Source organism: Neovison vison, chromosome 1 (assembly GCF_020171115.1).
Source record: "Neovison vison isolate M4711 chromosome 1, ASM_NN_V1, whole genome shotgun sequence".
NCBI classification, from domain to species: domain Eukaryota; kingdom Metazoa; phylum Chordata; class Mammalia; order Carnivora; family Mustelidae; genus Neogale; species Neogale vison.
In genome coordinates, this window is record NC_058091.1 from 219,003,908 (window position 1) to 219,031,831 (window position 27,924).

Consider the following 27,924-nt stretch of genomic DNA (forward strand, 5'->3'; position numbering starts at 1 on the left):
AGATCAGGTGATCTTGTTAATGGCATCTCCTACCACAGATAACCTGTGCTGACAAAAGGAAGGAAAACAGTAGTTACCTGGTTACCTATAGCTGAATTCTGTTTCCACATAAAGGACCACTGGGTCTAGGCTCGGAGAGTGTGACTCAAGGGAGAGAGAGCTGTTACTTTCATGTGGTCACGTTATGTCTCTGGGCATGTGTGTGCACGTGCTATGGAAGGTGCATATTGCTGGGCTCTAGTCAAGATTTACTGAATGAACTCTCTAAGGTAGGATTGCATTGTCTTCCTGACAATGTTCCTAACTAAAAGTTGTTAGTTATAAACTCATACATATTGTAGCAAAACTCAATTTTAAAGTTTGTAGATTTAAAATAAACATACCGGGGCGCCTGGGTGGCTCAGTGGGTTGAGCCGCTGCCTTCGGCTCAGGTCATGATCCCAGGGTCCTGGGATCGAGTCCCGCATCGGGCTCTCTGCTGAGCGGAGAGCCTGCTTTCCTCTCTCTCTCTCTCTCTGCCTGCCTCTCTGCCTACTTGTGATCTCTCTCTGTCAAATAAATAAATAAAATCTTAAAATAAAATAAAATAAAATAAACATACCTTTGCTATGGAGACCTCAGTAACTCTCAACAGGGTATGCCTTGTAAAGACTTCTGCCTATACTGGTCTCTCTACACTGAACCTAAAACATGGCCTCATCATACATCCTCACTTAAGTTTTTGCAGTGAAAACAGTGACAAAGTTGAGAGGATTAAATTAAATGGTCCCTGGGTATGAACCTGTGGTGAAAACAGTGGCAAAGTTGAGAGGATTAAGTTAAATGGTCCCTAGGTATGAACCTGAGACTAACAGCAACAGACACAACTCTGACTTCCTGAGCCTGAATGGAAAGGTAAACCAGTCTCACGTATCAAATATACAAAACGGTGGTATCAAATATGCTCCACTAAGTAAAAATGCTTTACCAGTCATTACAAAGGATGCAAGAGGCTTACCATATGAAAATGAAAGGATTAACAAGACTTTTCTTTCACTGCATGAGAATGCCCCATTAGTTATGCTTTCTAACCATGTCATCATAATAACTGATGAGGGGAGGAAGGTCAGCTAGGTTTCTAGGCAACTTTACTGTGGCAAAAATGACTCCTGGCTACTAAATTGTATCTGGACTAAATGCACTATAAATAACCTGATGGGAACTTCATGCTTTGGGCTCTTCTGTGTATGGGGTCTCTTAAAACTGACAGGTCCCTTGTGGGACCCCTGGAAGTTGTATTAGGGAACTGTTGTAAGAGGTAGTGGCTCCTTAAGGCCTGAGAAGGATCTCATCACCTTGCACCTGAACTGTATTGGATGAACTGCTACAGGACTTCCGCTGCTAAGGGGGACTGCCTGATGGTTTTCTGGCAGTCCAGTGCTCCTGTTTAATAGCCTCTGGAACAGCCAACCCATGCCACGTGTGGCCACAGTTATCTTTTGAGTTTGAACATGTACACCTAAAAAGATCCCTTTTGGTCAAAGCTATAAAATAGCTCTAGATGCATAAATTCTATAGTTATATTATGATTGTTTAGTTAAGACCAAAGAGACCCCTCAGGTGGGTGGAACAGTAATAATTTCCTAAATATTGCTTAATTTTAATCTCACACTGAATTCATTTATTAATAAATAAAATTTAAAATGAATAGATTTTTAAAATAAATTTAAATCAAAAATTTTTAACAAATAATAAATATTTATTTGCCAGAGAGAGAGAAAGAGAGAGAACACAAGCAGGGGGAGAGAGAGCAGGAGAAACAGGCTCCCCACTGAGCAAGGAGCCCAGTGTGGGACTTGGGACTAGGATCACGACTGGAGCCAAAGGCACACACTTAACTGACTGAGCCATCCAGGCACCTCTGAATTCACATTTATACTTAATTTTGTTTACACTAAAACTGAATAAAAATAAATCAGAGATTCTGTATTTACTTTAATTATAAAGCAATGAAATTATCGCATCAATTTAATCATTGTAAGTAACGCAGATACCACAATGTGTAAGACTTTGAAAACACTGTAACTCAAAATAATAGAAAACAAAAATGAGTGAACTACTATTGAATTCTGGGCACTTCTGTGACAGGACACAAATTTTAAAATTTAATAAAATTCTACATTTTCTTTTTCTCCCCTCCTCCCCTTTAAGTTTATTTTACCTTTAAGCAATTCATCGTGGCGCTCGAACTCATAACCCTGAGATCAAGAGTCTCATGCTCTTCCAAAACACCAAGCCAGGCACCCAATCCTACATTTTCTTAGCAAAAAGTGTCTTAAGTCAGATTTTCCTTTCAAACTGCTCTTCATATTTTAACTGGAGTTTCTTCTGAAGAATCATTTTATTAACAATTGCAAATGTCCTTTTAACACAGATAATGTGTACCATATGCTAGAATCAAATACTTGAAGAAGTTGGAATCTTATGAATACAGCCAGGACAACAATGAAGAGAGTCGTGAACAAAAACATCACAGTCCACACAGAAAACATTTTGGCACACAGCACAAACATAGACCTGCAGCGAAAAAGAAAAGAAAATTTAGAAAGCAGTTTTCAGAAGTACAGAACAGCTAGAAGACATTCAAACTGCTTTGCTCTTTTAGATCTCTATCAATTTTCCCCACCCATCTACCTACTTTATTACTTTCAATATACTATTCTCCAATCTAAGGTGATTATTTTTCCAAAAAACCTATTCCTTACAAATGAAAATTACTTTGTCTTGACTCCTTGAAGTTTCTTGTATTGTAAAACATTCTTAATTACTTCGTTTTAAGTAACTACCGGGCAAGACACCTAAGCTTGAAATTAGTACTACTTTCAAATGCTTAGATCATTCCTCTGATTTGATTACAAAGAAAATCATAAATATTTAACACAGATTTAGTTATTGCTAGGGAATGACCTCACAGCCAAACAAGTTATATTCCTCTTTTATTTAACTATTAAAGAATATGGAAAAAACAAAAAAAATCCATTATTCCATCAATATTACATATATGGATACTTAGGCCTTGGGGTGAAATTTCCAAGGCAGCATTCTAAACAGGTTAAAAATTATTACATCTCAAGGGATGCTTGGGTGGCTCAATTGGTTGGACAACTGCCTTACGACTCAGGTCATGATCCCAGAGTCCCGGGATCGAGTCCCACATCGGGCTCCCAGCTCCACGGGGAGTCCGCTTCTCCCTCTGACCTTCTCCTCGCTCATGCTCTCTCCCACTGTCTCTCTCTCAAATAAATAAATAAAATCTTTTAAAAAAAATTATTACATCTCAAAAGGCACAGAAATAAAGACTAAGTGTTTTCAACGACTTTTATTTATTTATTTAAAAGATTTTATTTATTTATTTGACAGAGAGAGATCACAAGCAGGCAGAGGCAGGCAGAGAGAGAGAGAGGAGGAAGCAGGCTCCCTGCTGAGCAGAGAGCCTGATGCGGGGCTCGATCCCAGCACCCTGAGATCACGACCTGAGCCGAAGGCAGCGGCTTAACCCAGGTGCCCTGACTTTTATTTATTTATTTATGTTTAAATTTATTTGGTAGAGAGAAGAGAGATCCCAAGGCAGGCAGATAGAGAGGGGAAGCAGACTCCCCATTGAGCAGGGAGCCCAATGCGGGGGAGGGGGGGATCGGGGGATGGGGAGGTGGTGCTTAACCATCTGAGCCATCAGGTGCCCCAAGACAAAGTGTTTTTAAAAACTGTCACGTGAGGAGTGCCTGGATGGCTCAGTAGGTTAGTGCCTGCTCCTCCCTGTGCTGTGCTCCCTCCCTCACTCTGACAAAAAAGTAAAATCTTTAAAAAAAAAACAAACTGTCAAGTGATTCAAAGGTGGCTCTAGTAAGGATGAAGCTACTGATGTCCAAGAAGGATATAAAACTTAATAAAATCGTTTTATGAATTGTAAGAGTAGAACAAGCAAGCAATCCTTCCAACTAATATTTCATACAGGGCATAAAGCATAGTTTTAAATATGAACACATAAATTCATAAAAACTTAAAACTAGACAGCTATCTTATTTGCATCTTTACATAAATGTATACATTCAAACTGGTCCCCTTCAAAAATTTAAAAGATATTTTCTCACTGGGACAATGGGGAACAGCCTTTGACCTGTGGCCACCTTTAGCAACAACTTCAGAACAAACTGTGAAAGAGCTTGAAAGTACCATATGGAGAAAGAACTCCTAATACTTCCAAACTAAATGGAGGGGAGCTTGCCAACTAAAGACTGTTTGTTTATTAATTAAATGTAAGTGGATTTTTAATTTAAAAAAAATTTTTTTTAAGGGGAGGTTGTTTGTTTTAAGGTTTCATTTTTGACAGGCAAGAGAGGGAACACAAGCAGAGGGAGAAGCAAGCTTCTCTCTGAGCGGAGAGCTTGATGCAGGGCTCCATCTCAGGACCCTGGGATCATGACTTGAGCTGAAAGCAGATGCTTAATGCCTGGGCCACCCAGGTGCCCCAGTTTTGTTTTGTTTTGTTTTGTTTTCTAAGGTTTTATTTATTTAAGAGAGACAGAGAGCATGAGAAGGGGGTGGGGAGGAGTAGAGGGAGACAGAAAAGCAGGCTTCCTGCTGAGCAGGAAGTCTTGACATAGGACTGGATCTCAGGACCCCCGGATCATGACTTGAGCTGAACACAGACAACCGACTGAGCCACCCAGGTGCCAACTAAAGACAGTTTAAAGTACCAAAATGCTGTTACAGAAAAATGAAAATGCAGAATTATAACAAAGACTATTTAAACCATTTTACTCCCATTTTATCAGGAATTTATTTATCAGGTTATTTATCAGGAATAACCTGATAGGAGCCTGGTTTTCGGTAATGTACTGGAAACTTCTAATGTTATTTCCTCAATATTTCTTACATAATACTTAATATTTATTTATTTATTTATTAAAAAAAGAAAAGGATTTTATCTATTTATTTGTCAGCGAGAGAGACAGCACGAGCAGGGGGAGCAGCACCAGGGTGGAGGAACCAGGCTCCAACTTGATCCCAGGACCCAGGATCATGACCTGAGCCAAAGGCAGATGCTTAACCAAATGAGCCACCCAGGCATCCCAATACTTAATATTTAGAAAGTAGATGAACTTACATGTTGGTCTTTCAATTCCCCCTGACATCCATAACAAAATCTGAAAAGAAAGTTTAAGAATCATTTTGTTAGGAATGCATTCCTTAAAATAGCATGGCAAAATCTCAGTAACAAGAATCCTATAATTAGTAAGTAGATTATCTTTACACGACTTTTATGAGAAAAGCAGAATTAAGAATACCAATAACTTAAGAAATTCTACAGTATATTGCAAGATCATCTCAGAAGGCAAAATCCTACTTCAAAAAATTTGTTAAATTTTATTTTCATCAAGGTTAAATATGAGCATGCTTTCCCTCCTGGAATTCTGTGAGGGAATTACACCCTACAGAAAATAATCTGAGTGACTATTCTGCAACTCTCCTGAGAATAGCAGATAGCCTGTATAATTCCAGATGCACAGAACAGAAGCTAATTCATGTCTGGATACCTAAGGGCTTAATTTTCAAGGAATGGTTTTAAGAGTTAGAAGTTCTCAAAACTTAATACAAAAAATAGCAGCCCTCTCCTTACCAATCCCACTTCATTTCCAGTTCCCAAATACTTTAGAAACTTTCAAAACTTGTAACTGTTTGATAGCTACCCTCACTTACAGTGCTATTTCTTGTTTTTCTGCCATTGGCTATAAGCCTCTAACAAAGGAAGATCAGAATTTAATTCTCTTTCAATCCTCTTGATCCAACAGCATGTACACACACATAACCAATGCCATTCTCAATTCTATGTACTTCAATAATTTTGAATAGAGTAATATTAAATGCTTAGCTTATTAGGACTATATAAACATATTCAGGGGTGTCTGGGTGGCTCAGTAGGTTAAGCCTCTGCCTTCAGCTCAAGTCCTGATCTCAGGGTCCTAGGATCGAACCCTGCATCATTGCATCATCGGACTCTCTGCTCAGCGAGGAGCCTGCTTCCCCCTCTCTCTGCCTGCTTTTCTGCTTATTTGTGATCTCTCTCTCTGTCAAATAAATAAATAAAATCTTTAAAAAACAAAAAAGGCGGGCGCCTGGGTGGCTCAGTGGGTTAAGCCATTGCCTTTGGCTCAGGTCATGATCTCAGGGTCCTGGGATTGAGTCCCGCATCGGGCTCTCTGCTCAGCAGGGAGCCTGCTTCCCTCTCTCTCTCTCTCTCTGCCTGCCTCTCTGACTACTTGTGATCTCTCTCTGTCAAATAAACAAATAAAATCTTTAAAAAAAAACAAAAACAAAAAACAAAAAAGGCTTATAAATTTAAAAAGGGACAAATGTGGGAGGTTGGGGTACCAGGTGGTGGGTATTATAGAGGGCACATCTTGCATGGAGCACTGGGTGTGGTGAAAAAATAATGAATACTGTTTTTCTGAAAATAAATAAATTGGAAAAAGAAAAAGAAAAAAAAATAAAAAGGGACAAATGAGGAATTTAAAAAATAAATAAACAAACATACTCATCTAAGCCATATAATACAACTCTTCCAATCTTCAAAACATTTTTTTCCTGGAGTTAATAACTATATTGTTGTCCACAAGCTTAGTTTTCTATATAATTACCACCAACACACCCTCAACTTTTCCCTGAAAAATCTAAATGTCGTCTCTACATTCACCCACATCAGGAATTCCAGTTTTCGCCCTCTTGGTGACCTCTCTCCTGGAGCATTCTAACCTTCTCCAAACTGGACTATTTTGACATGTGACACAAAAGTGTTATTCTGGAATCTCCCCTTATCATCATCCTAGGGCTTTCTTTAGACACATTGGAACTAGAACAATATTCCTATTCTCTTCCGGTCATTCTCTTTCTCAGTTCCTCTGAATCATCACTTCCACAGCTTCCCCAGAAAGTCTCTTTTTGAAGCCTCACAAGTCTGAAAATGTCTTTATTCTACCCACATTTATTTTATTTTTAAGTTTTTAAAAGGTTTTATTTATTTATTTGAGACAGAGAGCAAGCATGAACAGGGGGGAGGGGCACAGGCAGAGGGAGAAGCAGACTTGCACTGAGCAGAGAACCTGATGTGGGACGGATCCCAGGACCCTGACATCATGACCTGAGCTCAACTGACTGAGCCACCCAGGCGGTCCTCTACCCAACATTTAATTGATAGGTTTGCTAGGTATGTCATTTAAGTTGGTAACAACTGTCCACATGTTGAAGGAAATCTTGCTCTCTGGCAGCATCCAGTATTGTTGAGAAGCAAAATAATTTTAATTCCAGATTATGTGACCTAATTTTCCCTCATCAGAAATGTTAGATTTTTGCTGCTTATTATAAAATTTCACAATGATAAACTCTAGCATGGGTCTATTTTCTCTATGTTAAGACTCTTGAGAGTCCCTTTCAAGTTCTGTCCTCCCATAGAAGAAAATGTCCTTTAACTATTTCTTCCCTACTCTTCATATGATCTTTTCTCTATTTCTCTTATTATTCAATACTAGACCTTCTGGATAAATCCTCTGGTTTTATACCATGAAAATCAGCTAAGGTTGCAAACTGGGAATTTTTTGTTTTAGAGAGCTAATTTATCAAAATATATGACTATACTTACTATTCAGAGATGGGCTTAGGGAAATTAATATATTTCTGGAGATCCAGATCTGTTTAATAATGACTCATTTCAGTCAGAACCAAGGCATTCTACCAACTCATTTTCCATTTTAGAAGTAATCTTGCCCAAGTTAACAGGACTATATTTTTAATGTAATAACAACGCATTCAAACATTACTCTACCACATATAACAGATATAGATTAATCAACACTCATATACTTTTCTCCATTATGTTCTTCTAGAGAAATTTCTTGAAAAGCATCCAAAGGAAATAAATGATGGTAGGACCGAGCCAAATGTGGAGCAGACACCAAAGTGAGACCTAACAAACAAAGCAGAGAACCATGTTTAATAGCCCAAACTTCATTAAGACAATGGCTGAAATGTCAAATGATAGGCTAAATATTTTCAAGGTTTTTTAGGTTTGCTGGTACTCATTTCTTCATTTACAGATCACCTTAAAAAGGAGATTCCAGGATGGAGTCTGTTTTCTGTCATTAATCGTGTGACCTCTCTGGGCTATTTGCTTACTTAAAAATGAAACAAATTTCTACAATGCAATTACTTTTATTTTTTTCAATGCAATTACTTTAATTCCTCATTGTCTTTACATATATTTTACAAAGGTTAAGAGCAGTAAAGATGTCTCCTGGATCTACTGCAAAGCCTTTGAAGAACACACTCCTTTCAGAGGGAGAATTCGAAAACTCCTGGAATGTCATGTTTATACTTGGAAATGGAGTACTGGGCCCTCTGTCAAAAGAGGAATCCTTAATATTTACAGTTACTTTAAGAGCTACATAGATAAGAAGCTATTCAAGATTAATTTACTGGAGAGAGAACAGCTAGTTTCTTACCACAGATTTTACATTCAACTGGAAGCTCACAGTACTTGGCCCGACACTGTGGGCAGAAGTATCCTCCTAATGTAAGTCCTGGCTCAGTGTTGCTATCCAAGTGCCTGTGGGAGGAAACAGTACTTTTAAAGTGGTATAGAAAGATGGGAATGGTTACAGCAAAACGAAGTACACTACCTTGATTTTAAAATCTTGAAGCTGTTTCATAGTTCATTTAAGCCAAGGTTCATTCTTCTTTTCTCTCTGCATTTCTGTTTTGAATAGCGTATATTAATGTCTGTTTTTGCAGGGGGGGGGTGTTTTTGTTTTTAAGTAATCTGCACATCCAACGTGGGGCTGGAACTCACAACCCCAAGATCAAGAGCTGCATGCTCTCCTGACTGAGCCCGTCAGGTGTGTTGCATTAATGTCTTTGAATTCACTCATTTTTTTTCTTCTTGAGGGGCTCATCTGCTATTAGTTCCATCCAGTACATTTTTCATTTCAGACCCTGTATTCGTCTCTAAAACTTTGATTTGGGTCTTGTATGTAATAGCTGTTTTAATACTTTGACTACTAATTCCATTAACTGTGTTTTGTTTTTTTTTTTAAAGATTTTATTTATTTATTTGACAGAGAGAGATCACAAGCAGGCAGAGAGGCAGGCAGAGAGAGGAGGAAGCAGGCTCCCTGCTGAGCAGAGAGCCCGATGCGGGACTCGATCCCAGGACCCTGAGATCATGACCTGAGCTGAAGGCAGCGGCTTAACCCACTGAGCCACCCAGGCGCCCCTAACTGTGTTGTTTCTAAGTATGTTTCTGTTCCATGAATCTCTCTTTGTTATGGGTCCTATTTTCGTATTTCTTTGCATGCCTGGTCATTTTTTGTGGGTGGGGTGCTAACCACTTCTCAGTTACATTATCATAGGGGTCTTTGTGGGCTAAGTTTTTTCATCTGATAAATGCATATTCTTAAATTTAATATCCAACTTATCTATTTATTTTGGTAGCATAATTCCTTTTTTTAAATTTATTTTTATTTTTAACATATAATGTATTATTTGAGGGGTACAGATTCATCACTCTTACACAATACACAGCACTCACCATAGCACGTATCCTCCTCAATGTTCCTCACCCAGTCACCCCATCTTTCATCTCCCTCCCCTCCAGCAACTCTCAGTTTGATTCCTGAGATTAAGAGTCTCTTAGTTTGTCTCCCTCTCTGGTTTTCTCTTGTTTCATTTGCTCCTCTCTTCCCCTATGATCCTCTGCCTTGTTTTTAAAATTCCACATATTGTGCTCGCTTCGGCAGCACATATACTAAAATTCCACATATTAGTGAGATCATATGATAATTGTCTTTCTCTGATTGACTTATTTCCATCCATGTTGTTGCAAATGCAAGATTTCATTTTTTTTTCATGTTATGCCTGGTCATTTTTTTTTTTTTAAAGATTTTATTTATTTATTTGACAGAGAGAGATCACAAGTAGGCAGAGAGGCAGGCAGAGAGAGGAGAAAGCAGGCTCCCCGCTGAGCAGAGAGCCCGATGCGGGACTTGATCCCAGAACCCTGAGATCATGACCCGAGCCGAAGGCAGCGGCTTAACCCACTGAACCACCCAGGCAACCCAATTCCTGGTCATTTTTAATTGGCTGCCAGACATTATGAATTTTTCTGTTTCAGGATGCCGGATTTTTTGGTAATGCAAATAATATGTTGGGGCTTTTTCTACAATACAGTAAAGTAACTTGGAAATAGTTTGAACTGTTCAAAACTTGCTTTAGAGTTCATCAGGCTGTCCAGAACAGCTGTTAGTCTAGGGTTAATTTGGTTCCATTACTGTGGACTCTATTCAGAGCCCATTGTTAAGATATCCCTCCACATTGGTAGGACCATGAAGTGTTTCCTGCCCCATGTGGGCTCCTACAACTAGGCTGCCTGCTCCTCATCAGGAGTTCTTTCCTGGGCCTCTAGTGGCTCCCACACGAATGTGCTGATCATAACTCTGCTGATAACTCATGGGGAAGTCTTTGCAATCTAGAGAGCTCTCTGTACATCTCTTTACTTTCTAGCACTGTGCCTGGAAAACTACACCCATTTAGCCACCCCCAACTCTGAACTTGGTATCTTCACCTGACCAAGACCTCCAGGCTCTGCATGGGTTTTCCTTCCCTGTACTGCGGCCTAGAAATTCTCTCAAGGCAGTAAGCTGCACTCACCGGGCCCACACCTCATTTGCTTCCCTTCCTGCGCTGCTTGTTGTCCACATCTGAAAATCATTGTTTCATATATTTTGTCTGGTTTTCTGGCAGGAGGGAGGACAATACATTCAGTCCGTATTGTACCTTTATAGCTGAAGACACAACTCTTATTTGTGATTTTGAAAAATTGCTTTTAGTTTTATAATTACAAAAATAAAAAGCTCTGAAGTTAAAACACAGTATGTTCAAAAAGGCCTAGGAGCCATCCCTTTGCCTTTCTCCACATACTGCCCAGGTAAACGTTTGTTTAGTTTTTACTTTTTATTTCTGTTACTTTTTTTTTTTTTTTAACATTTTATTTATTTATTTGACAGACAGAGATCACAAGTAGGCAGAGAGGCAGGCAGAGAGAGAGGAGGAAGCAGGCTTCCCGACGAGCAGACAGCCTGATGTGGGGCTTGATCCCAGGACCCTGAGACCATGACCTGAGCCTAAGGCAGCGGCTTAACCCACTGAGCCACCCAGGCGCCCCATAAACAAGTATGTATATCCAGTGAAATGTCCACCGTCATCTTAGATGAGTAGCAGCATACAATACACTTTTCTCTAACCTGCTGTTTTACTTAGTAACAGATCCTGAAGATTACTCCGCAGGAGTAAACAGAGATAGTCCTCACCCTTGTTACAGCTATCAAGACGGTGACCTTTTAGGAAAGCTATTGCACCGCAATCGCACATTACTCAGTTTATGTTCTTTTATTTATAACTTATAGGAAAGAATTTAAAATGTCAAAACATAATCACTGACAGTTTCAAGGTTTTTACTTACGCCATGCTGAAAGAGGGTTTTGCATCTTGATCAGACAGAGAAGCAATGGTATGCTGAGGAAATCCTTCAGAGAAGAAAATGTATTACTTTCTTTTTTCAAGCAAATAGCAAAATTCTAGGACTAGGAACCTACAAATGTTCCTACCAGAAAGCCCACAGAGTTGTACAAAAGTTCTCTCTCCTGCCTTTCAGATTTATTACAGTATGGCCAAGCTGACTGTAATTCCAGGTCATGAGAAAAATTAAAAGTAGAGAATGTGGGGCAAAGTTCTGTCTGTACATATGGTCGCAGATTCTAAAGTTTATAATTAACTAATTTAATGATGACACATACTGCTTTTAAAAAGAAAATGTTTGTAAGTTTTATTTTTTTATTTTTATTTTTTTAAAGATTTTATTTATTTATTTGACAGGCAGAGATTACAAGTAGGCAGAGAGGCAGGCAGAGAGAGAGAGAGGAGGAAGCAGGCTCTCCGCTGAGCAGAGAGACCGACGTGGGGCTCGATCCCAGGACCCTGGGATCATGACCTGAGCCGAAGGCAGAAGCTTTAACCCACTGAGCCACCCAGGCGCCCTGTCCACTTTCATTTTACGTAAGAATATACTTATATGTTTAAAATGTTGGAATGCCTAAAACCATGCAGTCTGTCTTCCATACATATTTTTAAATTGAAAATACATCCAAGAAAAACAAAAACCATAAAAAAAAGATTTCATTACAGAAAAATTTTAAGTCTATCTACATATCAAAACAAGTAAGTAAAGGTACATGGGTGGCTCAGTCAGTTAAACATCTAACTCTAGATTTGGGTTCAGGTCGTGATCTCAGAGTTATAAGACTGAGCCCCACACCTGGTTCCATGTTCAGCACAGTCTGCTCAAGATTCTCTTTTCTTCTCTCTGTCCCTCCCTGTGGCTTACACATGCACACACTCTCTCTCAAGTAAGTCTTTTTTTTTTAGTAAAGATTTTATTTATTTATTTGACAGACAGAGACACAGCGAGAGAGGGAACACAAGCAGAGAGAGTGGGAGAGGGAGAAGCAGGCTTTCTGCTGAGCAGGGAGCCCGATGTGGGACTCCATCCCAGGACCCAGGAATCATGACCTGAGCCAAAGGCAGATGCTTAATGACAGAGCCACCCAGGCATTCCTCAAATAAACGTTTAATAATAAACAAATATCTATTTTATTTTATTAATTTTTAAAGATCTTACTTATTTGAGAGACAGAAAGAGCAAGAGCAGGAGGAGGGGCAGAGAGAGGAGGACAAACAGACCCCCCATTGAGCACAGAGCCCAATGAGGGGCTCGATCCCAGGACTTCGAGATCATGACCTGAGCCCATGTCAGACACTTAACTAAGCCACCCACGCACCCCTAAATATCCATTTTAAAATAACATAAAATAAACACTTACCCATGCGAATAAGTGAACATTCAGAACTTGAGCTAGCAGGTGGAGGACTAACATGATGTGTCAGCAATTCTTTGTAATGGCTTTCATCTAAAATAACATGGTATGTGCCTAATCAGATGAAAAGTAAAAGGAAAAAAAATTAGCTTTCCAGACACTGGTACCAATCGTACCTATTTCTTTTCTTTTCTTTTTTTTTTTTTTAAGATTTTATTCTAAGTAATCTCTATACCCAAGGTGGGGCTCAAACTCAAAACCTGAGATCAACAGCCACATGCCCTTTTGACTGAACAGCCAGATGCCCCTCAATTGTAATTCCTATGCAATTCTGTAAAAGTTTTACCATTTGAAAATGTATATTTTCAAAGTAAGTATTTAGGTTAAATTATCATTTTTCAAAAACCTCACTTAAATGACATCTCTAAACTGACTTCTCCAGGAATAATTATAATCACAATATAATTAAAGCCAAGTTGTAAGATCTTTACAAAGTATTACGTATTAGTGAAATTTCTAGTGTTTTTTTTTTAATTTATTTTTTAATTTATTTTTATTTTTTTTTATTTTAAAAGATTTTATTTATTTATTTGACAGACAGAGATTACAAGTAGACAGAGAGGCAGACAGAGAGAGGAAGGGAAGCAGGCTCCCCGCTGAGCAGAGAGCCCAACATGGGGCTCGATCCCAGGACCCTGGGATCATGACCTGAGCCGAAGGCAGAGGCTTTAACCCTCTGAGCCACCCAGGCACCCCTCTAGTGTTTCTTTTCTTTTCTTTTTTTTTTAAGATTTTATTTATTTATTTGACAGACAGAGATCACAAGTAGGCAGAGAGGCAGGGAAGCAGGCTTCCCGCTGAGCAGAGAGCCGGATTTGGGGCTTGATCCCTGGACCCTGGAATCATGACCTGAGCCGAAGGCAGAAGCTTTAACCCGCTGAGCCACCCAGGCACCCCTCTAGTGTTTCAAGACTTATAATGCTTCCTCTAAACACTGACATAATTACTGTAAAGTCCCTGCATTTTGAGATGATACCTTATAGAAGCAATGACACTTAAGATGACTATCCATATTATGGATTTCAGGCCATGAAGTGACTTAAATTCAGTACCTTATATGTAGATGAAAACATCCTAATTAATAAATTGTTACTTCTTACATAGTAACTATGAATAAATACTGAGGAATCTAGATATATACCACCAGTTTCACGAGCAAGTACAGTGCAAACCCGAACCTCTGCAGACAATCCAATAACAGACACTCTTATTTTAGCTGCCTTTAGGGTCTTCATAAAATCCATGTAAATGAAGGGTTTTGGGGGAAGAAAAAAAAATGCAAAAATTAACATACTTGAAAAACAGAATTTTCTGAAAACTAGTAATAAATTCACTACAGAATTCTCTTTAGAGTTATGACTCTGGTTTTGATTATGAAAAAATATAGTGGTTCTACCTTGATTAGATCATATATATTAGATGGATCACAAGTTGTGAGGCTGCTAAAGATGATTAGGACTTCTCTACTTGTATGTCCAGGCATGTGTCTACAGAAAGATAAAATATATTCCCATTAGGTATAACTAATTAATAAAAAATTTACCCAGACAAAATAGTCCATGTGGTTTATGTGTTTAGACTACAAAGTATCTCATTTGTTTTAACATTGCAAAGGAATGAACTGGGTATATTCTAAACATGTTAATGTAAATTTTTCTAAAATTAGCTACATAAAAAACTGATTCATTTACTGTTTCCATAAATAATTACTGAATACTCTTTTAGGTTCTAGGAATAGAGTAATAAGCAAGAATGAACAAGGTTTCTGACATCATGAAGCCTACAAACCAGTAGATTCATTCTGTGCAAACTCTAAAGTGTACACTGGAAAAGTATGCCAATACCATATGGATCAACTTTAAGGTGTGTCTTGACAAAAGTAGCATGCTTCTTTTTTAAAGGCTATAATTAAACCTCATGGTGATTCAGAGTGATAATATTCATAAACATTAATTTCTGTGTATCATTTAATTATATGATAATTTAAAGGACTTGAAGACACGATGAACTGTTTTCCCCTATCTAAAAGGTATCTATGCTTTTTGGAGCAATTTTATCAGTTATTTACACTTTCCTGCTTCTGTCTGCATTCCTGGGCCCTCGGATTTCATTTGTGGGCCCTTCTCACCTACTTCAAAACTAGAAAAATGCCTATTATACAAAGGTATAAAAGTCACGACAGACTTCCAGGGATAAAATATATGCGCTAGCACTAACAGAATATTTCCATTAGGGTCTTAACAACCTCCCAGATATCTGGGAGTTGCTGGAAAAGCATGCTACTAATTTGCAGATGTACTACAAAGTAAGGAAAGTCAATAAACGTACAACAAACTCAAAATTATTATGCACATTACATTTCATATACAATCTAATTTTTAACAAAATATTTTTCCATCAACATTTTCTTTTATACTAATATTGCTACAGTTTTAACTGTATTTTTCTAAAACCTCTAAGAATCTATCTTACCAACTCAAACGTCAAATAAAAACTACAAGCGGACACCACACTAAACATCATAAATGAGATTACATATTTCTCTTAATGTTCATTACTGATCAGCTTAGGAAGACATATATCAATACATTATCATCTCAATTCATTCAAAACAACTGGACACCAATTATAAAGAAAAAATTTGAAATACCAACTTTAGAGTTTGCATAGCCATGCTTAAGGAGTTATAGAGAGATGGTTCTCCATGACAGGTCATATCTACAGCTTTCTTCAAAGATGTTATATGTTTCCTTGGGTTTCCTAAAATAGAAATAGAATAATCTACTTATTACATTTTATCTATACATTACAGAAATTTCTGTTTCTCCCCAAACTTAACTTATCTATGTTGTTAAAGAACAGAATCTCTTTGATTTACATTTTTAACAAGTTGCACTTTTACCAAAGGCGTTTGTTGTATCAACTTTTACTTCATACAGAAAAGACAAAATAAAAAAGTTTCTATGAACTGGCACACATTTTTTCTTTAAAGATTTTGGGTTTTTTAAAAATTTATTTGACAGAGACACAGCAAAAGAGGGAGCACAAGAAGGGGGAGTGGGAGAGGGAGAAACAAGGCTTCCCGCCGAGCAGGGAGCTAGATGCAGTGTTCAATCCCAGGACCCTGGGACCATAACCCGAGCCAAAGGCAGACACTTAACGAATGAACCACCCAGGTGCCCCCACATTTTTTTTTTTTTAACGTGAGGCTTGAACTCATGACCCTGAGACCAAGAGTTGCATGCTCTACTGACTGAGCCAGCCAGGTACCCTATTAGCACGTATTTTAAATATTACTAACTTAAAAGTGCAAAACTTTTTAATTTTAAGACTCATACATTTTCACATCTCTGAAGTCATGCTGCATCTTCCAATCATTGGCAGCCAAGGAGCGCCTGTGACGCAGATATCACTGCTCCCATGTGAACCTACGAATGGCTACTGCGGCCTTTTTCCAAATGCATCACGTACTTTTTTGTGCTATTCATGCTTAGTTTCACTGCCACTTCAAGTGTTTCTACAAAAGGTTATTAATGCAAAAGGTTCTATTTTTATGTGGAAAGGCAAGGAACAGAGCAGTGAGGTATAAATTTATTATTAGTGAAAAAAATTCATTGATAAAAGAAAAATTCCCTATTTTTCTTCAGGGGATTAAAAAAAGAGCTTTAGAAGACCTAAGAAAGGAAGATTTTTGCAAATAAAAACAGCTGTATTATCTTCTGTTACCAAAATAACGTCTGAAAAGATTGTCTATTGCTATTTTCTCACACCAAACAATACATTTTTTAGTGTGAACAATTTATATATATCATCTAGCACTGTAACAAATTTTAACTGCTAGAGTGCTTCCTTCTTGATGGCTCATAAAATAAAGGTATCTTACAAATGATGGAATCTCAGAATCAATGACATATGGTATTCTTCAAACATTTTCTTCTATTTCAACACTGTCTTCATATTAATTAATGAAAATCAAAATATCATGAAATTGATTTGATCAGATAATTCATCAAATTACCTCCACACCATTCAACACTTCTTCCCAATTTGTCACTACTTACAAAGAGCGTATTTGTAGAATGAGGTTTTTTTCTTCTTTCATAATGTTTCTTAAGTATAAATTCCAAGGAACAATTTTTCTATCTTTTCCCAAAAATGTTAAATAAATTAATCAGTCTATCAACACTATCGGTACCAGTTTTTCCATGGTTCCATAAGTAATATACTGCTTTTTAAACTTCATTTTGTTCATTTAAAGTATATAAAGTAATAAAATATTGAGTGGTTTTGATTTTCGATCACTTGACTAAAATTTCTTTTTATTTAATTTTTTTAACTCCTTTTTTTTTTTTTTAAAGATTTTATTTATTTATTTAACAGACAGAGACCACAAGTAGGCAGAGAGGCAGGCAGAGAGAGGGAGGCAGAAGCAGGCTCCCTGCCAAGCAGAGAGCCCAATGCAGGGCTCAATCCCAGAACCCTGGGATCATGATCTGAGCCAAAGGCGGAGGCTTTAACCCACTGAGCCATCCATGTGCCCCTTAACTCTGTTTTTTTTTTTTTAATTAACATATAATGTATTATTAGCCCCAGGGGTATAGGTCTGTGAATCGCCAGGTTTACACACTGCACAGCACTCCCCATAGCACAAACCCTCCCCAATGTCCATAACCCAACCACCCTCTCCCTAGCCCCTTCCCCACAACAATCTAAAATTTCTTTTTTTTTTTTAAAGAGTTTATTTATTTATTTGACAGAGAGAGATCACAAGTAGGCAGAGAGGCAGGCAGAGAGAGAGGAGGAAGCAGGCTCCCCAGCAAGCAGAGAGCCCAATGTGGGGCTCGATCCCAGGATCCCGGGATCATGACCTGAGCCAACGGCAGAGGCTTTAACCCATTGAGCCACCCAGGCACCCCTAAAATTTCTTTTTTAATAGCTATTTAATTTCTCTTTGTATTCTGGTATGACTTATCTGTCATTTTTGTCCATTCATCTACATATAGCTTCTTCACGTTCTTCACGTTCTTATTTATCTGAGTAAGTTTTAAAATATCTGCCATTATTTAATACATATTTCAAGTATTTAGTCTCAGAATCAAAAAATTTTAGAAACAAGAAGTACCTCACTAAGTCCAAATCTGTCATTTCATAAGTAAGAAATGAATCTAACAAGTTAAAAGATTTGCCTAAGGACAACTACCTACCCGACAGCAGCACCAGCACGTAAACCTACATCTCCTGGCTCTCTACCCACTTCTCTTTCTACTATGCCATACAAAAGAGTTTGTTCATATCCTACTGTATTGTGAGCATAGGAAAAAGGTGAATTAGTTTACTGTCAGTGTGGTTTACAGCAGTGATTCTGATCAGAGAGACAAGGAGTGCTGTCAAAAGGCCTATCAAAATACCCAGAGGACTTTCATCCCCATACATATGACTTTCCTGCACCCACAGAAAACTACTCCGAACGTGAGAAGGGTGCAAGACAGTTGGTCCTATGTCCTTTCCTTGGGGAAACCAACCTGTCCTCTCAGTATAACAAACCAGCTGCTCCCCCTTCTTCCGTCATCCTGCTCCAAGTACAGGCAAGTAATTCAGGCCTACCAACACAATACTGCACTCTTTGGGTCATTCTGCTCAAGTGGGCAGGTCAGAAGCAGGGTCATTTGGAGACCTCTCGGGGACTTGTGCTGAAGCTACTGACTATGAGGGATATGCGGACTTGGGGCTAGTAACAGACATCTTTTCACCTTACAAAAAACCTTCAGAGAATGAGGCCAAACAGAACTAGGAACCCTGGAAACTACTATGTGTGAAATCAGCCCTCCTTTAGATGTGAGTCAATAATTTCCCTTGTGTGCTAAAGCTAGTTTGAGATTTTTTTTAGTTACTCATAACTGAATTTCTTGATCACTCCAGGCTAACATACATGTCACTCCTCACTGCCATAGTGAAAAACTATTAATTAATGACAAAAATATATTATTTTACATTCATCTGTACTGTTAAGGATGAAAGGATGAGAAACACATTTAAAGGATAGCATATTTTGGAGACATTAAAACAGAATCAGTGATGTGAATTTGTTACAGCACATTTACCAAAGCAAATAAAACCTGCACTACCTTTTTTTTTTTTTAATTAACATATAATGCACTATTTGCTTCAGGGATACAGGTCTGTGAATCGTCAGGCTTACACATTTCACAGCACTTCCCATAGCACATACCTTCCCCAATGTCCACAAACCAGCAACTCTACCCCTCCCCCCACCCCTACCACTGCACTATCTTATAAGAGAATAAAATTCAGTTAAGCATGTCGTGTAAGAAGAAAAATTGAATTATTAACAATAACTGCAACTCAATTTTTAAACCCTTTGTTCTTTAGAGGTTTAACTTAAAAAAAAATAATTTTAAGAGTAAGTGGATTTTTGGAGTTGTTACAATAATTTTATCTTAATACTTTCAGGATAAGAATCTGTAAGTCTTGGGGCGCCTGGGTGGCTCAGTGGGTTAAAGCCTCTGCCTTCGGCTCAGGTCATGATCCCAGGGTCCTGGGATCGAGCCCCGCATCGGGCTCTCTGCTCAGCGGGGAGCCTGCTTCCTCCTCTCTCTCTGCTAGTCTGTCTGCCTATTTGTGATCTTTGTCTGTCAAATAAATGAATAAAATCTTTAAAAAAAAAAAAAAAGAATCTGTAAGTCTTATATAAACATTTACATTCATTGCAGTAGTATCCATTACCGTACAGAACTCAATTTAAAACAGTTCATCTTAGGGGGCGCCTGGGTGGCTCAGTGGGTTAAGCCGCTGCCTTCGGCTCAGGTCATGATCTCAGGGTCCTGGGATCGAGTCCCGCATCGGGCTCTCTGCTCAGCCTGGAGCCTGCTTCCTCCTCTCTCTCTCTCTCTGCCTGCCTCTCTGCCTACTTGTGATCTCTCTGTCAAATAAATAAATTAAAAAAACAAAAAAACAAAAAAAAAAACAGTTCATCTTAGATACCAAGAGTTTAATGGAGGATTTAATGGACGGGTTATTAAGAGTTTCACATGGATAGCATAAAAGAAGTCTCCATTTTACTTATTAGCCAACCTTCTGAACAGGGTTACAAGGTTGAGTAAATAAAGCCAAGTCCTTGAGTTCTATAAAGGTAATTTTATGCATACCTGAGAGTTCAGTCAGTTTTTCAGCTCTTTTACTCTTTGTTACAATTATTCCAATCTCAAAATAAAAACAAAAATGATTATTAACAAATTATTTCTTCTTCATAAGAATGTACATAATGAAAATAAATTAGTAATTACAAAAGGTGTAAGTAACATATGAGAAACTTTTTCTCATGCTTTTGACAGAAATTTAGTTATGAGTTCACTGTACATTATTTAACTTTTAGAATTGTCTTGTCACTGGTAAGTGTACCAGAAACTGTTACAAAATCTGGGTCACACAGTAATTCACAGAATGTATGTCCAAAGTTTTAAAAATAAATGAGAATTGGCAGTAATAGCAGGAATCTAATTCTGAATTCCATCACTTATCTACATACCTGACTAATAGGATTTTGATCAAAATATTCTTCTACGAAGTATTCCAATAACTGTTTAAAGAAACACAAATATTAGATAAGGGCAAAATAATAACCACACAGAACATGTTTTGTGAAACCCACTTATTAAGCATTACTTCTCATGATTTTTAGGCTCATAGATTTTCAAATATGTTTAGTAAAAATATTAAATAAACAAAAATAAATTTAAGAACATTCAAATAAACAAAATTCACAATATTAAATAAATGTGAATTTAAAATGGTAAGTGATGAAATGGGTTTAACAGATGGAACCAGGGCACTGGGTGGCTTGGTTAAGGGTCTGACTCTTGATTTCAGCTTAGGTGGTGATCTCAGGGTCATGAGATTAAGCCCCAAGTCAGGTTCCGTGCTCAGTGGGAAGTCTGCTGGAGATTCTGTTTGTCCCTACACCACTCCCTGGCACGTGCGCACTAACAAATAAATCTTCAAAAAATAAAAAGAAATACGAGATAGAAATAATCTAAACATGGAAAGCTCCAATGAAGCCAGAAACGAGAGAATGCGCAGAAACGAGGATGGGTTTTGATAAATTAGGAATAATCTGAATGTGTTTCTGAACTGGGGGGAATGATCTGAGTAAGTCCAAAGACAATGAAAAGGGGTAACTGATTGACAAAGCAAGACCATGACTGGGGTGAGAGGACAGAAATTAAGAGCATAAATAATTAGCCAGTTTGTTCATTTTCTGAAATAATGTGATGAAACTTCTAATTAGTTATAGTTTGTATTAACTCAAAAAAGTGCATTCTTTAAGAAAATTTCTTCATGGGAATGTGTAATATTTACCCAAGGGTAGAGGGTAGACAGAAAGAACTATGACCAAGTCCTAGGGCATTCTGGCATTCTAAAGTGGGAGAGAGGAGCCTAAGAAGAAACACAGACTATATGTGACCAAAGTCAAAAGAAGGATGTGTGAGGCGCCTAGATAGTTCGGTCCTTAGAGGGTGTGAATCTTGGTCACAGGGTCCTGAGTCTGAGCCCCACATCAGGGGTAGAGATTACTTAAAACAAAACAAACCAACCAACCAACCCACCACACAAACAAAAAACAAAAGAAGAATGCCTTTGAGGAAGGAAGAACTGGTCAACTATTTCAGTTGCTATTAAAGATAAAAAGGAGTCGGGGCGCCTGGGTGGCTCAGTGGGTTAAAGCCTCTGCCTTCGGCTCAGGTCATGATCCCAGGGTCCTGGGATCGAGCCCTGTATCGGGCTCTCTGCTCAGCGGGGAGCCTGCTTCCTCCTCTCTTTCTCTGCCTGCCTCTCTGCCTACTTGTGATCTCTGCCTGTCAAGTAAAATAAATAAAATCTTAAAAAATAAATAAATAAAGATAAAAAAGGAGTTGAATTTCACCTCCTAGAGGTTATGGTGGACCTTGAAAATGTAGTTGTGAAAATAACACTCCAACTGGAGCGTGTTAAAGGGAGAATGCTGCAGACATTCAACTGTGGAGAGTTGATCAATACTGCAGTAAATACACACATTCACCAATAGAGAAGATAAAAGACAAATATAATCTAATAAATTTTACAAACTCGTGTACACGAAGTACCTGAAAAGGAGCAGAGGATTCTGGAGCAGAATGCAGTCCAGCTATAGGACTCAGTTTCTACCTCATCCTATTCCACTGAAGCCCCATTCACCACTGAAAAAAGTCCTGAGAACTTCCACTAGTACTCTTGCTTTTGGAAAGAAGTGAAGAGAACGAGTATTCTTATCTTTTTCCTCCCCTGCCAGACGTTATGAATGAATAGGGAAAGAAATAAAGAACTGACCTTCCTTTTTAAAAGAGAAGAACCCAAGCTTCCACTTAATTGAGGGAAAGAGTTCAAAGGCTGGAATCGCCTCATGGAAATGCATTATTTCCTCCCTCTCCTGCCCAGTTAGTTAAACAAGATACAGGATGGTTAATATAATCTCAGAAGATGAAACGAAGCCCTGTAAATCCAACAGAGTCCGCACACCACCCAAGCTGAGCCTCACCCCTTGGATGCACACCATTTCACCCCGGGGGCTACTTTTAGGCCACAGAAAAGTAGAAAAGTTCAGTACCCTAAACTACCCAGTCTAAAATCAAGCTTTAGAAGGGAAAACATGATCCACATAAAAACCTATTCATAGAGGTTCCCAGCAGCATTATTCATAATGCCCCCCCCCAAGTGGAAACAACCCAAAGTTGTAAACAATGGAATACTGTTTGGCAAAACTACAGAAAATTTTTGTGTTTGTTTTTCTACTCCCCACCTTTTTTTAAAGTTTTATTTATTTAAGTAATGTCTACACCCAATGTGGGGCTCAAATTCACAACCCTGAGATCAAGAGTCGCATACTCCTCTGAGCCAGTCAGGCACCCCTGGGTTTTCTCTTCGTAACGATAAAAATGCTCTATAATTGACTGGGGTAATAATGTTGCACAACTACTGTAATATGCAAAAACCTGTAACAGTATATTTTAAGTAAATTAACTTTATGGTATATGAATTATGTTTTAATAAAGACCTTATAGTAAAAAAAATTTTTTTTTCTTTGAATTCAGCATCCTTTTTCACATTTAGTATAAATTAAAATGGTTTTACAATACCTTTAAAGTACAAGTCAGTCTATTTGGCTTTAAATCTTGGTCTTCCATTGTTCTTGATCCATCTACTACCACATAAAGATGACGCATCTACCAAATATAAACCAAATATAACAATTTTCAAATAAATTTTTGGCCCAGAAGTAAAAATGGCATTTAGTATTTACATATTCTACACATAGTTTTTTTTTTTTAAGATTTTATTTATTTGACAGACAAGAGATCACAAGTAGGCAGAGAAGCAGGCAGAGAGAAAGGGAGGGAAGCAGGCTCCCTGCTGAGCAGAGAACCTGACACGGGGCTTGATTCCAGGACCCTGGGATCATGACCTGAGCTGAAGACAGAGGCTCTGAGCCACCCAGGTGCCCCTCTACACATACTTTTTCTTATATTCGTCTAAAACATTTATTGTCTTACTACTGTTAATTCTGTCATGACAGAATGTTTCTCTAACCCAACTAGCTCTGTATTGGTAAAGAAAAAAAATGTCAACATACCATTCCAAGTCGAACTTGTCCATGGTGCTCAAATACTCTGTTAAAATTATGTAAACATTTTAATGGAATGTCCTCTGTTATACCCCCAAAAATACAACTTTTCAACTACCTGCATTTTTTAGTGAAGCAAATTATTAATTTATGTGGTCCACATAATTACAGGCATTTTGGACAGCTCCTAAAGACCCATTTCCCTTCTGAGGTGCTACGTTGGTGGTTTTTTCCCCCTACTCAAGAGTTTAAAGGTCAGTTGCCCTAGAATACAGCTGAAATGAAGTACTGAGGAGTGGATATAGGTGGACAGAAAGGCTTAAAGGAATCTATTTAATCTTTTGTAAAACACAAAATTTTACATACCTTTTTCTCTTTGCTTTGAAGAGAATGTCTTCTATCGTAGCTTTAAGTGATCCCGATTCATCTTCTTTAAGAATCTCCCTAAAAGCAATATTTACTTGTTTGAAAAGCTAAAAATTTATTAACTCAAAAGAAATGAAAACATATTTTCACACAGAGATCTGCACATGGATGTTCATACCTGCATTACTCATAAAAGCCAAAAAGTGTAATCAGTCTATAAGTCCATCAACTGGTGAATGCAAGAATAAAAACATGGTATACAATATAATGCTATCCAGTAATAAAAAGGAATGAATTACTGATCCCTGCTACAACATGGATCAACCTTGAAAATACTGTTATATGAAAGCACCAAGACAATACTGATCACATATTGTATGATTACATTTACATGAAATATCCAAAAAGGCAAATGCATGGAGAAAAAAGTAGATTAGTAGTTGCCTCTAGCTAGAGACAGGAATGAAATTAATCGCAAACAGGCATGAAGGATCTTAATGGGGTGGTGAAAATTTTCTAAAACTGATTTATGGTGGTGATTGCACAATTCAATAAATCTAAAAAATCGATGAATTTTAAGTTGGGAACAGGTGAATTTTAACATGCGTTAAACACACTTCAATAAATTTTAAAAACCAATCACTGAACGAGAAGAGAGACAAAGTTGTAAAGAACAGTAAGAAACAAGGTGTAAAAGAGAAGGGAGAAATAATGCCCTACTCACCATGTCCTTTCATAGCCTCCTTCCCATCTCTTAGTTCTTTCAGGTTCTTCATCCATTTTTTCCTTTAATGTATTATTCAGTATCCTGTAAAAACCACTGAGTGTGAATTTCTAAGAATATTTGGCACCAAATTCATACATTTAAATGTGAAAAGTAAAGAGAGGGAAGCAAACATACAAAGTAAAAAACAGAGAATGCAAGGTCATCTAATTCTTTGCTATTTATTTAATAATCATTGTTGAATGGGAATACTGAACAAAATCCTCATGGAACTCTTTTTCCCATCCGTAAGAAAAAATACAAATGTTCACATACGAGTTTGGCACCAAGAGAGAGAGATAAGCATCTTTCTAAAATTTTTAAAAACAAAAATCCATTATTATCATGGGATAAGACCACAGAATTATGGGAAGTGAGAGAAGGTACAGATGAAACAAGATTAGCTACAAATGATGGTTATTATTATGATGGATCATAGTGCTTCACTCTACTATCTGCCCACCTTTGTATATGTGTGAATTTTCTTATTTAAAAAAAAAAAAAAAATCTCTGGGGCTCCTGGGTGGCTCAGTGGGTTAAGCCTCTGCTTTTGGCTCAGGTCATGATCTCAGGGTTCTGGGATCAAGTCCTGCATTGGGCTCTCTGCTCTGCGGGGAGCCTGCTTCCCCCCTCTCTCTGTTTGCCTCTACGCTTGCTTATGATCTGTGTTAAATAAACAAACAAAATCTTTAAAAAAAAATCTCTAAGTAAGCTCTATGGTGAAAGTGGCACTCAAACTCATAAGGTGGATACCAAGAGTCACATGCTCTACTGACTAAGCCAGCTAGGTGCCCCATCTAATCATGAGTTTTAAAATGAAATGTATTATTTATAAATGGCAAAAGCTTATGGCTCATAATTCAAAAAAGGACAAAATATTAAATGTTTATTATGCTCTCAACTATTAAAAAAAAGGAAATGTTTAGTAACTCAATAAATAGGACACAGTTTCGTCTAGATGAAGGTTAACTGGTTTTTTGCTTTATTACTTTCTGTATTTTCACGTGAACATGTATTTCTTTAATAATCGGGGATGAAAATGGTGGTGGGAGAAATCTATTAACTACAGCCAAGTAATAAACATTCTAGTCACATCTACACTTCCATCTTCCCAAATGGTATATCCCTCCGCATCCTATGCTCTCACTTCCTTTGGCTTCCTTCTTCCATATATGATCAAAGGAATCCTAAGGGCTAAGAAGACATTAAGGCAAACAAATCCCCTCACTGACAGAAGCAAAAATTAATTTCTGTAATAAGGACCATAAGCAAGACCTTACACTTCCACTTGTATCATGGTTTTCTACAGAAAAATGTATTTTAAAATCTAGAAAACTGGGGCGCCTGGGTGGCTCAGTGGGTTGGGCCGCTGCCTCCGGCTCAGGTCATGATCTGAGGGTGCTGGGATCCAGTCCCATATAGGGCTCTCTGCTCAGCAGGGGGCCTGCTTCCCTTCCTCTCTATCTGCCTGCTTCTCTGCCTACTTGTGATCTCTGTCTGCCGAATAAATAAATAAAATCTTTTAAAAAAATTAAAAAAAATAATAAAATCTAGAAAACTGACTTATCATGGACTTCTGAAATGAACATCTACTGACAAATTGGAGACTGCTTTAATGGTATCACTGCTTTCTGTGGCACCTGCTATCATCAGGTATTATTTGCTAAAATTATTATTTGCTAAAGTTCTGTATGCCTCTCACTGAATTGACAAACCATTCCCAGGCATAGGAAGAGATCTATTGGTTTCAGGAAATCTGGTGATCTACTTCAGCATACTTCGGTAGAGTGCCTGAAGCAAGACAAATGACTTAGAATTCTAACATTTGTATTATTTCAATGCCCTGGGCTAGTGCTTGTAAATTTAATGATGACTGCAGGCAGAGGATATGGTGATTAAATGAAGTTTTTGATCCTACATGAAAGTTTCTGTACTTACTGTGAATTACAAAAATCAAAGCTTACATAGTATTCGTGTCTTTTTTTTTTTTAAGATTTTGTTTCTTTATTTGACAGAGAGAGTGAGATCACAAGTAAGCAGAGAGGCAGGCAGAGAGAGAGAGGGAAGCAGGCTCCACTGAGCAGAGAGCCCGATGTGGGGCTCCCAGGACTCTGAGATCATGACCTGAGCCGAAGGCAGAGGCTTAACCCCCTGAGCCACCCAGGCGCCCCCATAGTATTCAGGTTTTTAAACTCAAATTCTTACAAAGTCACTACTGCCATCCATCATACCAATATTTAAACCGCTCTTTTATTCTTAGTTTACTACTTTTAATTTTTCTGGAAGTTCAGAAACGCAGTGAGAACTAAAGAACAGAAGCTGCAAAGAGGAATACTTCTGGCTCACTACATCCAAGGACTTCTAAGTAGAACTGTCTGCACTGGGAAATTATAGGGATAGGACAAAGGTTTTATGATCCCGTAACTACTGACGTTCCAGGGGAAACTGGAAGTTTATCATGGATGTTATTAACGGAGAAGAAGGTTATGCATCCTAGAGAAAGATGTACTTGGCGACGTCTTAGGTCTGTTATCTCCAAAAGATCCGTTTCCTGAGGCTCCAACTCCAGAAAAGCCACTCTGCCTAGCATAAGCCTGTCAGGGTGATTCCTGTCACACGAACTCAGAATGCTGCTGCAAACAAACGAGATCTGCACCAAACATCGCAGTTTATGAAGCTTTTATTCACACGTTACCCTGCCAAGCTACGAGGCATGGGTGATCACTGTCCTGTTTTCATACATGGAACTCGAGGTTTAAAACGCTGATAACTCTCTCGAGGTCACACAGCTGGAAGCAAGTTAAACTCGAACTCAAGACCACAATTCCCAAAACTCGCATTCTGCTTTAGGGAAGAAGAGCCATGCCCTGGATTGCAGCCCTAGATGCTTCTGTGCAGCTACAAGACGGAAGCTGCCGTCCTCCCCCTCCACACGCTCCCTCCCACCCTCCATCCACAACCTGCTGGTCGAAGCCCTTCAGCCTCCGCCCCCCAATCCTCCCGCCTGGCCGCGAAGGCCCCTCCTTGCTGCCGCGCTCCCCACACCGTCTGTTCCCACCTTGGCTCAGCGAGGACCTCTACCCGCGCACTCACCGGTCTCGTAGGACGCCGCTCTACCCGGA

At 38.3% G+C, this 27,924-nt stretch overlaps 1 protein-coding gene across 4 annotated transcripts; it reads right to left on the minus strand.

The window, feature by feature from the left end:
* Window positions 1-1,961: 1,961 nt before the first annotated feature.
* GTF2H2C (GTF2H2 family member C) lies at window positions 1,962-27,924 on the minus strand. 4 transcript variants are annotated; one of them, XM_044267553.1, is made up of 16 exons: window positions 27,896-27,924; window positions 24,764-24,847; window positions 24,040-24,117; window positions 23,683-23,719; window positions 23,189-23,275; window positions 20,566-20,616; window positions 20,186-20,240; window positions 15,674-15,779; window positions 14,416-14,506; window positions 14,161-14,248; window positions 12,966-13,073; window positions 11,549-11,612; window positions 8,535-8,638; window positions 7,897-7,999; window positions 5,147-5,186; window positions 1,962-2,556 (listed from the first exon to the last, which is right to left on the minus strand). In XM_044267553.1, the coding sequence occupies exons 2-16, from the start codon at window positions 24,817-24,819 to the stop codon at window positions 2,437-2,439; spliced, it is 1,188 nt and encodes a 395-aa protein (XP_044123488.1). In that variant the 5' UTR covers window positions 24,820-24,847; window positions 27,896-27,924; the 3' UTR covers window positions 1,962-2,436. The 4 variants fall into 4 exon arrangements, with proteins under 4 accessions (XP_044123488.1, XP_044123495.1, XP_044123505.1 ...); XM_044267560.1 differs by lacking the exon at window positions 27,896-27,924 and adding an exon at window positions 27,861-27,878; XM_044267570.1 differs by lacking the exon at window positions 23,189-23,275.

Bases quoted from the DNA above. Each gene is read 5' to 3' on its own strand.
- GTF2H2C (XM_044267553.1), bottom strand. From the start codon at position 24,819: ATGGATGAAGAACCTGAAAGAACTAAGAGATGGGAAGGAGGCTATGAA. The intron at 20,241-20,565 runs GTATGTAGATAA...TTTTATTTTGAG, and splicing joins ATCAAAATCCTATTAGTCAG to ATTGGAATAATTGTAACAAA. The intron at 5,187-7,896 runs GTATATGAGTGT...CTTTCTTTTCAG, and splicing joins GAAGAACATAATGGAGAAAA to ATTTTGTTATGGATGTCAGG.